The sequence below is a fragment of the Empidonax traillii genome, unplaced genomic scaffold (genome assembly GCF_003031625.1).
Source record: "Empidonax traillii isolate 1590-97213 ecotype Southwest subspecies unplaced genomic scaffold, ASM303162v1 scaffold138:size3245559, whole genome shotgun sequence".
Taxonomy (NCBI): Eukaryota; Metazoa; Chordata; class Aves; order Passeriformes; family Tyrannidae; genus Empidonax; species Empidonax traillii.
The window spans coordinates 199,725-217,173 of NW_020955331.1; the positions used below are offsets into that span (position 1 = coordinate 199,725).

General features: G+C 44.0%; 3 protein-coding genes across 15 annotated transcripts in view; 1 reads left to right on the plus strand and 2 right to left on the minus strand.

Moving 5' to 3' along the window:
- Positions 1 to 733, minus strand: part of LRCH3 (leucine rich repeats and calponin homology domain containing 3) — a 64,017-nt gene extending 63,284 nt beyond the window's left edge. For all 11 annotated transcript variants that reach the window (XM_027883962.1, XM_027883958.1, XM_027883959.1 and 8 more), the window contains exon 1: positions 521 to 733. In XM_027883962.1, the coding sequence (XP_027739763.1) occupies positions 521 to 731 (211 nt within the window). In that variant the 5' untranslated portion in view covers positions 732 to 733. The remainder of the gene's footprint in view (positions 1 to 520) is intronic.
- Positions 734 to 1,801: 1,068 nt separating this feature from the next.
- Positions 1,802 to 15,853, minus strand: FYTTD1 (forty-two-three domain containing 1). The gene is made up of 9 exons (XM_027884011.1): positions 15,736 to 15,853; positions 12,456 to 12,587; positions 9,657 to 9,802; positions 8,785 to 8,897; positions 7,747 to 7,843; positions 6,748 to 6,809; positions 5,831 to 5,905; positions 4,892 to 5,018; positions 1,802 to 3,845 (listed from the first exon to the last, which is right to left on the minus strand). The coding sequence occupies exons 1-9, from the start codon at positions 15,830 to 15,832 to the stop codon at positions 3,750 to 3,752; spliced, it is 945 nt and encodes a 314-aa protein (XP_027739812.1). The 5' UTR covers positions 15,833 to 15,853; the 3' UTR covers positions 1,802 to 3,749.
- The window catches only part of RUBCN (rubicon autophagy regulator), a 30,826-nt gene continuing 29,168 nt past the window's right edge, over positions 15,792 to 17,449 (plus strand). For 2 of the 3 annotated variants that reach the window (XM_027883998.1, XM_027884001.1), the window contains exon 1: positions 15,792 to 15,999. In XM_027883998.1, coding sequence (XP_027739799.1) covers positions 15,899 to 15,999 — 101 coding nt within the window. In that variant the 5' untranslated portion in view covers positions 15,792 to 15,898. The remainder of the gene's footprint in view (positions 16,000 to 17,449) is intronic. The other variant, XM_027883999.1, reaches the window with a different exon arrangement.

Consider the following 17,449-nt stretch of genomic DNA (forward strand, 5'->3'; position numbering starts at 1 on the left):
ACAGAAGCATAACAGCTACAGAGCTTTTAAAAAATTGTTGTCTTTAGGATACGCACACCTGACAGCCCTTCTTGGAAAGCTGTTTTCCCCTGTCAGCAGCACAGGATAGGAGATAATGTGTATATACACACACTCACATATAGATACATCAGACCAAGAAGAGGGCTGGCTAAAACCGCATCAGCGAGCAGCAATGCCGAGAAAAACCCTACAACTCTTTTTAAAACAGCCTCCGATAAGGGAAACACTTCAGAGTGGAGATGATAAAGAAAAAGACCCCAAACAAACGGGAGAGATCTCATCAGGCGAGCAGAGGAAGGAGAACCCTGCCACAGCTCCTCCATCCTGCCTCAGCCGAGGAGAGGAAGGGCGGCGGAGACGAAACGGGCTTCAAGGAACGAAGAGACAGCGAATCGATCACCTCAGACTCTTTCCTGCACAGGCAGCCCCCCCAGCCCCTCTCCGAGAAGCCCCTGCCCCGTCCCCCGCCGCCTCGCCCCCCTCACGCCCCGTCCCTCACCAGCCTGGGTGGTGTCGCTCAGATCGTGGTTGGCGGCGCTGGCCCGCGGGTAGTCCCGGAGCTTCCTGCCGCTCAAACTGAGAGCTCCGCTGGCCGCCGCTTCTTCCAGGGCTCGGTCCAAGGAGCGGCTCCAGGAGCCGGGGGCCGAGGGCCCGGGCGGAGCGGGACACGCCGCGGGCATCGCGGCACAGCCGCCCTCCGGCGCCGCCATTTCCCCGCCACGGCCCGCCCGACGGCGCATGACAGCGCGGGCCGCAGCTGCGCATGCGCGGCCGCCGCCCGGCGGGCGCAGGGACCGCGCGAGGCAGCGCGTGGATGTTTAATGAGCCCGGAACGTCCTTCCCGCCCGCGGGGAGGGTTTCCCCTCCCGCCCGGGGTGAACCCGGCGCCCACCGCCCCTTGGCATGGCTGTGCACCCTCTGAATTGTTGAGAAATTCTAGTTTACGCGCTGAGGCAGGAGGTCACAGGGCGTTTTTTGGGTGAGCATCGCTCACCGCTGCTGGGTGTCAGACTCTTTCCGGCGGGAAACCAAGGATAGGGCGCACAGATCCCAACCAGGCGGGGAAAGTAGCAACTGCTTCACGTTTTTTAACGTAATGTCATCGATCCTTATGAGGTCGCGCTCTTCGCAACATCTTAATAAATGCCATAAATGCCGTCTTGCTCTGCTGCTTCCACTGGACCCGTTGTGTGTTTTACGCTGCCAGAGAGAGGCAGCTGACAGACCTGAGCGGGTAACCAAGAGCAAAGACTGTAGATAAGCAGGCGCCAAGACACACACCGTAATCAATACCTTAGCAAATATGTTTACAGGCAGTATTTTTTCCTCCACCACCAATTTGCAGCAGCATTTCCACTGTTCGTGCCTCCTGCCAGCACAGCACTCCCAGGCGGTGGCTGCTCGGGATGGTCCCATAGCACAAGATTTAAATGACAGGCGACTTCTTGCTAGCAAGACATGTCACAGCAACACACAGCGCTTGGGCTGACACACCTGGCACTCTGATCACATAAAACCACTACATTAGACACGAAACATGCATGAGTAGCTGACACATTTAAATGCACGTGAGCCTACACGGTGCCACTCCACGAAGCGCTCAGCTGTCAGGGTGTTCAGCTGGGCAAAGAGCACGAGCCCCCTTTAAATCAGGCTGCTTTTTGCTGTGTTCTTCAGAACATTTAATAAGAAATTCATCAGTAAGAACCCCCTGAATGCCACTAGAAAATTCACATAACCAGAGTATTGCCCAGGTGGTTACAACAGGAACAAGACAGTATGAAACCTGTAACCTTTTATTTAAAAAAAAAAAAAAAATTAACAGCTTCAGAATAGATCAAATGTAATAACTTCTCCAAAAATACCAAAAAGTACAGTGTAAAGCATCTTCTCATTAAATACAAACTAGCATTTTTTGATGCATTGCATCAATGTTTTGCATCTATGTTGATGCAAAAGAATTTTTTTGTTGCATCCTGGCACATGGAACACGCATACACTGGAACAGGATGACTGACAACACTTTATCTACTCAAATTCTAACAGTGGGACAGTTTTTTAAAAAAAAAAAATTTCCTACTAGTAATTGAGAAAGAAACCTTAACACCATTACGTTTAGTTTGCTTCCGCTAAGGTATATTTTTCAACATTAAAAATAAGGGTTTAAGTACTATATAGCATCAGAGTGCACTCTGACTTCAAAACTGCTATACATAAAAAAAGCCCTTCTGCTGTCAAATGCTCTTCAAGGTTGAAGTTGCCAGTATATGCTAGTTAACTTGGAATTTGAGATAAAAAGGAAACACACTCTGCCAAAAGTGAAAGGTAAATTCTTCAAGAACGTGAAAAGGAGTTAAAACTCGCTTTAAACACCGTAAATGTTCCTGGATGCAGCAGGACAACCACTCCTTTACCTGACTCTACCTAAACCTCATTGCTATAGGTCAGCGCTAAGCTCATCAGTTAAGCAATTCTGAAGTGCCTCTGTTTTAGGGATTATATAAATTCAGACTGAGGAGGCTCTGGTTGTTACTTCCTTCAGATTCTGATGCACAGAGCTAAGCTTAAAGGAAGTGACTACATGCTCCTGCTTAATGCCTTACACACACTGGCAAACCAAGGGCTTTTCCTCCAGCAATGTTCCCCAATTTCAGCCAATTTGCAGATGTCTGACCACTTCGGATCAGCTTCACATCTTACCTCTCTTTGGTATACACGAACAAGTGCCATTAGATTGCTTGCCTCCAGCTATTTCTAAGAGCCAGAAAAAACCCTCTGGGGCAAGGTATGCAGGATGACAATCCTGTGTCTGGGAGGGTAAGGAATTCTACCATACTGCTGACTTCCTTGTGAACTGCTGTATTTATTCCTGCGAAATTATTTAAAAATGGTAAGTTATTGCATTTGTGAAAAACCTTTAAAAAAGAAACAGAAAGTTTAAGTTTAGGAAAAAAAGGAGACAGACAAACTCCATTAACAGAAGAAGAACTTGAGCTATTTGTTATCTAAATGACTCTCACACTGCCTCTGCAGTACTCCTCCAATATGATATACGATCTGGACCACTTTTTTAAGGGTAAGGGTAGAATAGTCTCCATCCCAGTTTCATGTTTTGGGTCTCAGCTAACAGCTTTATTTGTGAAAATGAGGATGCAAAACATTTCGTTTTCAAGGAAGGAAAAAAATGGAATTTTAAAAGCACAAAGAAGTACAGAACCAATGCTCCCATGAAAAATGCCGCTACATCGTTACCAAAGTACCCTTGGACTGAGGCTCTGTGCCAAACTGCAGTCCAAGGGACAGCTCATAGGCAGTCCCTAAAAAACCCTAAGATGGGGTTTGTAATAAAACACTTACACAATCTTATTACCATAACAGAGGGGCCAAAGAACAGATACTGAGCACTCCTAAATGAAAAAAAAAAAAAACAAACACAACTTCTAAAATTCTTGTTTGTGTTTCAATTGCGATATGAACCAAATCCAGTGTTTGTCGTCAGCTGGGCAACAGAATGTTTTTCCAACCAGGTGATGGTGCCACTCCAACTTTTTCTCCCTCAGGGCATCATGTCTTTTACCATCCAAAGTAAAAGTAATAAAGAGAGATAGCTCTGCCACCATCTTAGCGAGATGTCTGGAGAATTTCAGTGACGTATGCTCCGTTCTTCTGCCCACTTGTATCTCAGGTTCTCAGGTCAGTGGGATCAGTGCCCAAGTCCATGCGCCAGCTTAGCCCACTGTTACAAAGCGGCTTCCTTTGTTCTGAGACAGCGCAGTTCTCTGCTCCTTCAGGATCCCAAATCGCTCATTCAACGTCATCCCTGTCTGAAAAACAAAGCCATTTAACCATAAACTTCCAAGATGCTGGGTTATTTTAATCAATGTAATAGAGACAAGAATACCCTCTTCTTCAATCTGTATCACCACTTGACTCCTTAATTGCCTCACTAAGATTTTTTAAAAAGGTTTGATTTCATCATTCCCTACGCTATTCAAAAATCAGACTGGACTACACATCAAGAGCTTGCATTTCTCAGAATTCATTAAGAACACATGGTACACAATGTCATCACTCAAAGCCTACTAAAAATACGATAGGTTAAGCTGAGGACAGCCAGCCTGAAAAAGGGAAATTTCAATACACGTTTCCCCATATGGATTCTCGGCAACTTCAACAAATGTGTCCTTTTCACTGTGTTAATGCAGGCTGCTTTCCAGTTCACCCAGCTGAGGCAGTGGACTGGAGTCTAATCCAAAAGTTTAATTAATTTTAGAGTACTGCTGTAGACTATTTTTGACATACTATTTATGGATGGAACAGGTCCAGACCAATGCCTTGACCCCATGCAGTTTTCTACAGCTGGCACCAAGGAGCTCATTACAAGAACAGCACTTAACTCTGTCACCTGTAAGAATTCCTTCAACAACAGCACTAGGATTCCTGCCCTAAACTGCCTGCCTTCATGAAACTTGGGGAAAAATTGCTCATCCTAGATGCGTAACAAAAGTTGCCTTAAAAATTCGGCTGCCAGGGGTCAATGCAGGTTACGCAGCTTTAAGCAGCTCATCCCTGAGTTACAGTTGCTGATGTAAGCACAGCAAGAACACCAGAAGGCTTTTAGGAATATTCAACATTTTCAATCCCACTTAAATCACGTGGGCGTGCAAGACATGAACTAGAAGAACAGGAACAGCGAGTTTAGTACTTGCTTGAAGTTACAAAGCAAGTTAGTGGAAGAACTGGAAGTGGAAACAAGAAGTAGTCACTAGTTCCCTCTTTCTGTCACTAGTGAGTGAAGGAGGAAAGTGCCTCACTGGCTTTTATCGGTCTTGACACTACTTCCACGGTTATGAAAAGAAACCACATTTACCTGTTTTCCAACACTATTAATATCAAACTGCAATGGAACCCCTTTTGGAATCTTCTTCTCTTCAGATTGGTCCCTCTTCATCAGAAATGGTGGCACGGGAGTACGAGTTAATCGTAACTTCTGGGAACTGTGAAAGAAGAATGTTACAAAGGAGATGATGAATATGTGTTTTATGCAATACAGCCATAGTGCTGATAGAGGTATGAATTTTTCATCAAGCCATTTGATCAGGCTGGCTGCATAGATGGAAGGCACAAATTCAAGAAGGTAAAAGTCAGGCAGAACTATAAAAGGGACCATTTCTTATTGTTACCAGACAGCAAGCGGCCCCACAGGAAGCCTTCTTATTTTTTATCTCTCAATTCTACTGACAAACACATAATTTGCAATTAATTATTTCCAAAAATACAAAAAATAAGAATTGGTACAGTCTTCCTTACTGATAAAATGCTACTAATGAGAAAAGCTACTCAAGACATTTTAGAAAATATACCACCTATAAACAGCAGTACCACCAACTTCTTAAAGACAAATAGAGCAATGTTCTCTCTAAGCATAATTCCAGCAGTATTTTTATGAACCAGGGAGGAAACTATTACCATCACTCATCAACTAGGTGCTCAGTGATTTCCATTCAGATAGGAAGGAAAACAACTGCAACACCATCTGATTTGGAAGGGGCAGACAAGATGAAAATCTACCAGTCGATCACTCTTGCACTCTATGCACATCAGGCTCGTAACGCGGAGATGACGTGAAATCCAGGGGTGATTTTATTTAAATCTAGCTCAGAAACACTCAGAAAGGGGCCAGATTTCAAAGCCTTCACAAGCAGCTGTGACTTTGAGGTCACCTGAAATACCTGCAAGGAACTCGCTAAACGGCTCACAAGCAATTTCACTATGTTCAGAACATTTCAAAACTTAATTGAAAACTCACATTGGGGTTATGATTGCTCCTGGGTTGTCAATAGACACAGTCAGGATCCCTCCACTTGTGGTAGAAGTTCGCCATCTAGTTTGAAAAAAAAGAAATCACTTACAAAAATGTTGCAGAAATTTCAGTCAGAGTATCTTTAAAGGTGTGTCCAAAACACCAGCCAGTATAGAATGCACAGGCTTTCAGAATGCTGGCCAGTACAAAGACCACAAGCAGTTACAAATTGACTGTTGTAGGTTTTACATCACCTAAACCTGTTCAGGTGAGCGCTGGATCACATGCTGTCAAGGTGCAACAGAACGACAGCACTGACCCAAGCGTTCACTTTTCTAAAACACTGTTTCTTTGCCAAAGATGGGGCCAAAATGATTCTCACAGCAAACCCAAGAGGTGGCAGCCTGCAGTCTTGGTGGCACCTGCTGCTTGCTCAGCCTGCTGTGTTCCCAACAAACACACTGTGAAGAGCCCGGCAGGCACAGAATGATATGGGAAAAATATGTGGGGGGAGAGTTGAGTGTCCACCCTGTAGTTTGCCCTTTTCATTTCCAAACTGCTTCATAGGCTTATATGCATATTAAATAAAATGAAAATTACATCAAGAGCTAAGGAGAACACTGACATTTGGATTTTTCTTCCAGTCTACGCAGTATTCATGAGTGCTAGAGATTAGTCTGATCCTCCAAAGCTACCACCTTCCCCCTCATTCCTGCAAGCATCTTATGCAAACAAACTCCTCCTGGTTCAATTAGAAGATAATTTAGGAAATAACTAAGAATAGAGGGAGGATCACTGTCACTCTCTTTGATGTGCCTAGAGGCTAAAAAACCACGCCATTCAATTATCACAGCCAGCAAATCTGAGCTAAAACGAGAACCACATGAGTAACAAAAGCAAAGTTTTCCAAATTAGATACTTACTGACGACTTCTCTTTACTGTCTGATTATCAAGATCATCTGTTGACTGCACCTGGGCCTGCACCTGAAAACACACCAATACAGACACCAGATTTGAACACTCTTTCAATTCCTATCTTAGCAGCAGGAAATACAGAAGTTCAAAAATAGAGGTTTAGAGCTGTTTTTACACTCTGCACAAACAGGGTTGTACTATCAGAGGGTCTTCAAAGATAACTCTCCTATTGAAAGGAAACAAATTAAGAGCACAAAATGATTTAAACAAAACCACCAATGACAGTAACTTAACCAATAGACAGGTTGCAACATTTTGGAGGACTATGCCAGCAAACATACACTTTACTAAGATACACCAAAATGCTACAAGGCCAGCAAGGAAAACCTGCCTAGTTCCTGATCCTGTCTGTAATTTTGCAACCCATGTGCAAGGAAGACAGCAGCTACTTACACTCACACATTGGCAGATGTAGAATGAGGGGACAAATGAAAACCAGACCTGCCACTTTTCATTCACAGTACAGTATTCTCTGGATCTTACTCAAGAAAACTAAAATAAACCATTAAGTAACTAAAATAAGAACTTAAATAACTAAAATAAATAACCCCAGAATAACTAAAAACACAAACCAAATCATAATCAGATTCTGAAATGTATTTCTGCTCTATTCTTCACCTGAGAAAAATTTCTGAAAGCTGTTAAGTGCTTTCTAACATTTAGTTTTAAAAGCAAAAAATGAATACTTTGCAATCTCCCTCAATCACTGACAAGTTCCATGCCCCTCGGAATAGCCCATCTACACTGGAATGAGAAGCAAGACTCAGTGGATTATAGTAACTGAGGAGGACAAGCACTTCCCTAGAAGAATCTGAGCCTATCTCCCAGTCCACCTGAAGTTTCTACTTGGGTCTGATCCTGGAAGTTGATTCCTTAATATCTGTGTTACAGGTTAGCTTAGAACCTGTGGCACAATTTTCTTGTTCCTTTCAGTAATTTTTATTACCTTCAGGCCTCTTCTAAACAGGAAAGTTGCTTGACGAGTGTCTTTCTGCTGATTTAGTTTGTTTCCAATTCTGACAAAAGCGGATGGCATGTTATTCCTGTAATATTCATTAAAAAATACAGTTATCAAAGGCTCCACAGATAACCCTTAGAGAGACTACTAGGAAAGTCAAGAAGTGCCCAAACCATCCGTAGGGGCATCTGCAGTGCTGCTATTTGAGGCTGAACACTTCAGCTGGGATAAGCTCCTCATCTACTAGAAACAAAACACATTACTCCTAAATAGAGAAATTGCTGCCTATGTCACAGGACAGTATGGTCATTAATTCTGCTTTTCACTTTGCTCACTATTCTCCAGCACTTTAACCATTGCTGATTAGATGAAAAAAAAAAAAACAAACTGATATGTGTAAAGAAAGTTTGTTTACAGTTTTGACAATAGAGTCACACAGTGAAAACTTTCATCCTGGAGACCAGGCCGGTTACAGTTTATTATAACAGGTGTTAATTCCAGCACAAATGTAATGTGCAATGGCTTCCATGAAGCTGTAGGTGTCACCAGCTTCCACGAAGGCATTTTGTTTGGGAAGTTCACTAAACCATGACCGACACTTCAAAGCCATGGAAATTCAAATTGGTCATTTCCATACAGAATCATAGAAACACGGAATGGCTTGGTTTGGAAGGGACCTCAAAGATCTCCCAGTTCCAACCTCTCTGACATAGCAAGGGACATCTCCCCCCAGACCAGGTTGCTCAAATACAGGCTGCCTGTGATCTAACTCAAGGCAGGATACCAGGTGCTCACAAATAGAGGTCCTTCTTCAGTGCTCTGCATGGAATTAACATCTGGCTTTGCATGGAAACCATGTTTGTACCCTGCTTGGCTTCCAGATTTGTAGAACTTCATACACAAGGTAGTCTTGACCATATTGCTACTGCCAGGACCTACTGTCTTCTCTTGGACCTGGTCCTGCCAAACAGGATTCCCTATGGAAAGTTGCCAAGAAGAGTTCAGAAATCAGGCTGGGTATTTTACCTCCTGTTCAGCGGGGCAGTCCTCCTGAGGGCAGGAGCTTGTTTTCTCTGCATTTCAGATTGTCTCTGCAGGTTTGTTTTCCTTTTCAAAACTGGGTAATTCCTCTGTGCATTCTTAAAAACAATAAACATATACAGCATAATGTATACTGTACACACCCAGACATTTTTCTTTTAATTTCCATTTACAAACTGCACACAGAACACCTTTAACTTTGCCTACCTTTCACAGTCTAGTATTATTTGAAAATACCTTCTACACTTTCATGAATTCTCTATTTTCCACATTATTATGAGAGGAAAAAAAAAGGCAGCAGAACTTAGCAGTTACTTTTTCATTACTCCATCTCCCTAAACTGACAAAATCCATGCTCCACATGTCATTAAAATTAGTCTTCTTCACAAATCCAAAAGCAATCCCCATTCTCCAATACTGAATGAGATGGAGCAGGCAGCAATGCACTGGAAGAGTGCAGAAGAGGGAGTCTACTGATAGAGTTTAGTATTCTACAGAAACTTCCATTTTTGTAATGGTAAGAGCATGCTTAACACCTGCAGGTTGGCTGAATCATTGGTTTGTAACAAAACAAATTTTTCTTGTAAAAATACAGTAACTCCCTCCATACTTGCACAGAATATACTTCTGTACTTCAATTTTTATGACTTGCAACCCAATTAGGTGTTAAAAACTACTTTCACACCTAGTCATTATCCAGCCCCCTCCAAACAAACAAGAACTCAAAACACATCCCCAATTTGATAAAAGCTTGTACCATATGTCTCCATTTTGTATTTCAGTAGCAATGTTCTGATGCACTTGTGTTTTATTTTTTTACCTGTTCTGACATGAGTCACTAGGGTTGCATTACTTACCTTCTCACTCAGTGGCTGTCTGTTCAGGGGACTGACTCCTTTGTGTGAACCCACTGCTTTCTTGGCTGCCAGGCCTGTTATAACTCCATAAGAACGTTTCTTCCCTGCTATCTTCTTTCTGCGCCCCAAACGATTCTTACCATAACCTGCACCAAGCACAGAAAGTTCAGAAATTCTTAAAATACTCTGAAATGGAACTTCATCAAGTACTGACTAATATAAAACCAAACCAAACAAAAAAACCCCTCAGCTCCCTCCCCATCCAGGAAACTTTAAGTTACCAAATTAATTAAAAAAAACAAAAACAAAAACAAAAACCAAAACATCTTCAAAGATTATTTATTAAAATCAGAGGTTCCCAAGACATGATTTACGGAGAAAGAACATAGCAATTGGCCAACAGAATCATATTAAACAGTGCATGAATTACATCACATTTAAAGTGTTTTCAATTAGAAGTCTGCATGGCAGTCCGGACAACCTGAGAATTGAAAGCAGCCTTTGAATATAAAACGCTTGTAAGTCTGAGGTCTGTGGTATCTCCAGTTACAAGGGCTGGATTAGCCCTGTCTGGAACCATTTAGCTTCATGCTATGAATACAGACCATGCTTCAGTTTAGTCCCAAAGCACCACCCCCTCTAGAACCTCAGACTGCAAAATAAATTAAAGACTAAGGAGTCAGCTCTCCAGCAACGGACAGATCTAGTTTTAACATATCTGACTTAACAGAATTCATAATAAATCTGTGCTTCCTCACGAGACAGGAGCCACCACATGAAGCAACTCATAGATCAGAACCCAGCTCAGATCAATCTGCCCATGGAGAACTGCTGTGTACCCACATTTCATGGCTGGTTAGCAAATGCTCTCCTTTCCTAAGAGGAAAGCTGAGAAACAGGATTGCTTAGGCTGAAAGAGACCTCATAAGGTTTCTGGACCAACCTCTGAAACAAAATAAGTAACAACCTCCAACTTAGCTCAGGCTGCACAGGGCTTTGTGCAGTTGCATTCTGTGTATCACCAAGGACAACTTTTATTTAAATGAACAATGTTCGCCTCTCTGAAAAAAAAAGCTGGAAAGAGTCCCCACTCAAGGTCCTCATTTCTTTCCAGAGAGTTTGGCAAGGAATCAAATGCTATTGATCATCTGTGGTTTCTGTAGCTGTCCACAAACAGAGGATTTGCTATTTATCAGAGTAACTCCAATAGCAACAGAGCAGTAATAAATCTACTGGTTATTAGCTACTAATAACTAGAATGCCCAGAACTATTTAATGACACCTTCTGCTTAAGAACAACGCAAAACACGTTTGTGTGTGGAACTGTATAGGAGGGAGCAGTTAAAGCTAATCACAGTGTTTCAATATGTCATGAATCTGGCAACTCAAAAAAAAAAAAAAAAGTTTGCTCTCTCCTACAACACGGGCAGGCATGCAGGGAAGGTTCCAACAGAGAAAAGTTACTGCCAAGGCAGTCGTATTTAGCTTCATGTTTACAGCTCAAGTTTCTCCTAAAATTCTAAATTCCAATACTTGTTTCTTTTGTGCCCTTTAGATGGTAAAACAACTGCACTTGACAACTGCAGTCATTAACAGAGCCTATGTCTTTGATAACCTACAACTTAAATTGACTTACTCTTCACCCACACAAATATTCTCACACTTGGGCTGAGAGACGTAAAAGTTTCTCCTGCAGTCACCAGCTTATTAGAGATGCACCAGTAACACAACCTGAGCCCTGAACAACACAACATTCCACTGATGCCCAAAGACACTTGTGTCTAAGACATTAACCACGAGCTGCTGCTACAAGCACTAAGCAAGACAAAGAAAACATGGGGATCTTTGTGCATACACCGGACAGATGTGTCTTTGTTTTAAATGAATGCTACTAAACAAGAAATTGCACGCCTTAATCTAAGCACCTACGTGGCTTGTACTGAGGTGATAAGCTTCCTGATCAGCCAATATTTTTCCATTTCTTGATCATCCAGTGCTAAAAACATACTTTTCAAAATTAGTTGGAAGTAAAACCAGTCTATGCTTCAAGCAGGTGCTGGACTAAAGCCTGAGAACATTTTAAAATATATCTCTTGTCTATTGAAAAAAACCTGACAGTTGCTCAGGGGAAATGACAGCAAAGCTGTTACTGTGCATTTTTCCTCTCTTCACTCCCTGCCTAAAAGATTTTTTTCTCCTTTTTGTATTCCACTGTAAAAACATTGGCTTAAGAAGGCTGACACAGTACTTTCTTTGCATCCCAAGCTCTTACCAAGAAAAGCTAATTCAAACTCTGCACTATCCATTTATATATTCCAGAGCCAGCATTACAGGCTGCAGTAACAGATATTTTGGGGAGGCCTACAAAGAGAATTCTACTCAGCAAATATAAATATGCTGTCTTTTTTGCACAAAGCTCTGAGTTCTGGCAAGGCCTCCACATTTCCTACTACACAGGCTTGCGCATAAGCACTCGTTCTGTCCATCTCTGAGAAGGGACAAAGGATCAACACAATTTCCAAAATAAAAATTAATGTGAAGAATCAGAAAGAAAGCCAATCCCTTGAGTCAGACAGTCCCTCAGGCATCTAAGCTCCCTGATGGCCAAACACGTCCATCACTTTCTCACACTGAAGCAGAAACAAAATCAGATATAAACAGATTAGGAAAAAAATTGAGTCATAATCAAAAGTGTGTATAACGCTATTTGAAAGAGACCTGAATCAGCCACGTCAATCCTTGCATTTCATTAGGTTACATTTCAGCTCCAAAAAGCCACATTGTGTTTGGCATACACACCCTTCTGCTGTTGGATTCCCCACTTGGAGCCTGGAGGACGGAACTGTCGAGTCTGATTCTGCTGAAGCCCTCTTTTTATTTTGGGAGGATATTGCTTTCTCTCTTCTTTCTTGTTCAACTTAATTATATCATCTGCAAGAATAATTAAAAAAAAAAATAAAAATTTGACACACTGTGTAAAATTTGATGTACTGAATAAAACCCCCTGAGCATCCTGGAGTCACAGAAAGCAGACCAGTCAGTCTTGCAAAGGCAGCACATACAAGTTAAGGTTCCAGAAATGTTACTGCTATAAACTTCCAGTCCCTGTTAGTCTTAACAGTACTTACTTTATAATATCCTAGAAAAAGGGAAGCAGTTGCACACACCCAGAAAATTCAAGGGGCTTGTAAGATTATTGCATTCAGCCCAGCATTAAATTTTAAAATTAATGACTCCATTAGCTTTTGTATACTTTTAGGAAAAAAGCAATCCCATCTCACTATCAGACTTTGCAGATTCCAGACAAAATGTCAATTCCAGCCTTAGTTCTTTGATCTTAAATTACCTAAGAAAGATCACACAGAGGGAACTTGGGCCACTAGTTACTATCAGATGTTCACAGAGACTGAGATGATGGGAAAAAAACAAGACTTCTCTCCTTGGATACCTGCAATCCAAAGCAATCATCGTTTCTACTGTCCAGGGAAACAATGTTGGACAAATTATTAATCAGTTCTAGAGCAGGTGTAAGGAATAAGCTGATGAAAAGCGAACAGCACGTCTGTAAAGAGCAAATTGTGCCACACCAGTTTGATTTCCTTCACTGACCTGGTAGCCAGCTCAAAAGAGAGAGTAAAGAAACTGTGTGTGGCAGCTTTTATCTGATTGTGAGTTTGTTCACAAAACACCGTAAAGGAAACCATCAAATTGTGTTTGCTGCATCTCTGTCCTGAGAGCACAACTGATAAAACCCTCACATTTCAAGAGGGAGCCTCCCCAGACACGTGGACGACGTTTTCTGAGTCAAGGAGAGACGGGAATGGGGTTAGTCTTGTTTGTAACAGAGCAACCCCATAACATCTGAGTTCAAATGGACCCAGATGGGGTGGAACAGAAAAAACAGCACAAAAAAGGCAACTACAAAAATCAGCTTAGTTTGCCGCAAACATGATTGAATATTCAGATAAAATCCATCAGGACAATGAATATTGATACAGGTCATTCGGTGTCAGATATCTACAGAATCTTCTTTACCAAAGGGGTTATCCCTGGAGCAAGGATTAGTAATCAGCCAGGAGCGTTATTTGAATGTAGCACCCCAAATAAAGTGATGGTCAACAAAAACTAAAACTTCCAAAGCTGTTAGAGCAGAACATGTAATTCCATACAAGGCTGCTTCCACCCCTATGGACCTGTGGCACAAACCACCTTGTTCAGAGAACACGGGCTCTTGCTTCACAGTTTATCTTCTTCATCTTAAATCTCATTTTTGGAAGTCAGATATTGCTGCACACAAGGTTACAAGTTTTTAACAGAAGGACTTAAGTTTCAGTTACTCTCTTTTCATTTGTGGAAATGAAGGACATCTGGGACTTGGTGCATTTGTTAGTGGAGACACACTGAAGCACTCTCCTATCTTGCCTGAGATCAGAAATCACACCTACAGCTGGAACAGCAGAATCATCTGGGAACAGAATCAAAATGGAATCTCAGCTTCAGATGAGCTGCACACAACACAACAAAAATACATTTAATCTTTATTACATGAGACTTTAGTCAACTTTGATATCTTGACCTTAAGATTTCCTCGATTAGGGTTGTGTCAGTTCCTTTGCTATCAGGACAGATGTGGGAGTGCATCTGCTCTTTGTTTATACCAGACCAAGGAGCTTTGACTTGGGGACAGTAGCCATGGATGACACTCTTTACACTTGCTCACACCACCACCTTAAACAAACATCCTCATGGCACTACAACAGACCTCTGCAATCTGCTCTTAGTCAATGGCCAGGAATGTGGCAGTGACTTGGCCAGGTTAGCATTAGAACATATGAAAATACAACAAGCCACTCAGAATCAATAACTATTTACCTCAGTAACCCTGCAAACAGATTGTGTGCTACAAATAAACACAGGTATATAGTTTTCTATGAATGCTCTAACGCTGCTCTACATTCAGACAAACTCTAAATGTCATTTCACAAGTTATCTTCATTGTCAAAGCAAAGAACTCCACTGGATTATCTACAGAAGGAAAAACTGTGCAAATCCTCTTATTTTATTGTGGTCCACAAAGGCCAAATCTGCCATTAATAATTCCAGTTTACACTGTGATTTTTCTCTTTGAAGAACATCTCCTGACAGCACCAATCTATCACACTCTGGCAGCATCACAGAGCAGTCTTGGAGTGTACAAACCAAATTTTTCAGGTTTTGGTTTTTTTTTTTTTAAATTAAACTGGAAGATGCACTCCAGTAATGAACCATATTGTCCTCAACTGTTAAGGGGTCTCACTACAAAGCAGTAGAACAGAACTACTCTGAGATACCTCACTGAAATACCTATATCGTGGATGACAGTTTCTCGTACATGCCGGAGAGACACAGCCCTGCAGGTCTGTAATGAGCCTGTGCGGCTTCCTAACACACACACACCCTGCTGTGGGACGGCAGGGGAGAATGGGGCAGATTGTCACAGGAAACTACACGGTAGAGGCGACGTCACGCTGGATATGACTGGTACTATACTGCAAAGGGGTTACACGGAAGACTTGCCATTGCCGGCTTCCAAACCTGAGAAGAATAAAAAGGCAAGGCCAGCTGAGAGACAACCAAACCTCACCCGTCCCTACAGCTACGAGCGCCAGGCGAGGCCCTGGGACGCTCGCCGAGGACCACCCAGCCAAGGGCCCAAGGGCCCGGGGACCGAGGGCCTTACCGGGCCAGAAGCACTCAAAGCCCTGGTCTGAAGCCTGCTCGGACATTCAGGCGGCAGAAAGGGGCCCCGGCTCTTTCCCAGCCAGGGACCGGGACCCTCGGGCCATGGAGCTCCGCTGCCCCTGGAGACACAGCCGGGGCTCGCCCCCCGTCCCCGCCGCCACCCTCGCCCCCCGCCGCTCCCGCTGTGGGAGGGTCCCGTCTCCCCCCGCCCGCACCCGATGGTTCCGCCCGCCCCGGTGCCCGGCACAGCCCAACAGTTCATTCCGCCCCCCCGCGGCCCCGGCATTTGGTTCAGTCCGAGCCCCCCTCCCCTCCCGATCTCGTCCCCCGCAGCGGCGGGCCCAGCCCCGCTCCTCACCCAGCGACATGTCGATCTTCTCCAGGCCGTCGCCGTGCCGAGCCCCCGTCGCGGCCGAGGAGCCCGGGAGCGGTGCCGCAGCCCCGAAAGCGCTCATGGCGGCACTCAGGTCCCGCCGCCGCCACCTCCCTCACGCTCGGACCGCCCCCCGGCACTCCCGCGCATGCGCAACAGCTCCGCCCAGCCCAGGCCACAGACGCCCGCGCCGGAGAGCGGTGCAGCCACCCCTCTGGCAGGGCGCCCCCTGGCGGGCGGGAGGAACAGGTAGGGCGGGCAGGGGCCGATGGCGGGGGGGGGTACGGGGTGTGGGGAGGCCGCTCCCAGGAGGGGCTGCTCCAGGGACAGCCGTGTCCTTGGGAAGGGGCAGGGCCCCCCTGCCACATCGGCGTGGCGCGCTGGGAGGCAGGACTGTCGGCAAGGTGCGGTGTGCTTGGAGCTTGGGGGACAGGGCGTGAAGTCCTGGGCTGGCTGGAGATCCGATGGAGTGCTGAGATGATTGGAAGGACGGAGCACCTCTCCTGTGAGGAAGGGCTGGGAGAGCTGGGGTTGTTCAGCCTGGAGAAGAGACTCCGGGGAGACCACATTGCAGCCGTTCAGTACTTGAAATGGGCCTAGAAGATGGTGGCAAAGTTTTTAGCAGGGTCTGTTGCAATAGGGAAGGGGTAATGGCTTTAAACTGGAAAAGGGTGGAATATAATATAAGGAAGAGTATATATATGAGAGGATATAAGGAAGAATATTTTCACATATAAGGAAGAGGTTTTTTGCTCTGAGGGTGGTAGAACATTGTCACAGGTTGTCCAGAGAGCTGGTGGATTCCCCACCCTGGAAACAGTCAAGGTGAGGTTGGACGGGGCTCTGAGCAACGTGATCTGGTTGAAGGTGTCCCTGCTCGTGGCAGGGACTTGAACCTGATGACCTCTAAAGGTCCCCTCCAACCCAAACTATTGCATGTTGCAGGGTAGGGAAGGGTGTTCAGCTGGGAAGCTGAACATGAGGTGCCTTTGCCTGTGACCCCAGTGCAATTAAGAGCAATAACCTGTACTGTGAACAGCAAAGTCAACACAGGGTGGTTTTGAGCAGAATTATGTTTCCAAATGTCAAAACAGCAGAGTTCAAAACAGGTTCCTATTTAAAAATATCATGGAAGGCTTAAAATTAGTACTTAAACCCGGAACAGTGTGTCTATGGACATTTTGTTCTCTTTGGGCTCTTTTCAGAGCTGTTATCTTATCCAGCTTTTGGTTAGAATCACGTGATTGAGAAATTCAGAAGGGAAATCAACAACTTTGTTTTTTGAACAAGGAATCTAGTGAAGCCTTTCCTTCCTCCCTGAATATTTGCATTCTTTGGAGCTGTTGGTATTGTTGGGGGGTCAGCAGTGCACACATCCCTAGTGGGGAGCTGGCTGCTGCTAAGTAAGTTATGTGTAACGGAGCTGGGATCTACCTATTTTTTATACAGCAGCACTGCATTTGACACTCTCTTTATTTAATTTAAGGGATGGTCATCATCTCTGAAATCTCTGTCTTGCTCATGCTTGGTTGAAATTGGTCTGTGAGTTCCAGAGACACTAAAGGAAGGATCAGATGGGCAGGCAAAGTGATCGCAGAGGACAGACTTCCTGCAGAAGCCAGGCAGTAAATGCTGAAAGGAAAACCCAAATCCATTTCCCCCTCTCACAATGGTCACCTGGCGTTACTGTCCACATCTT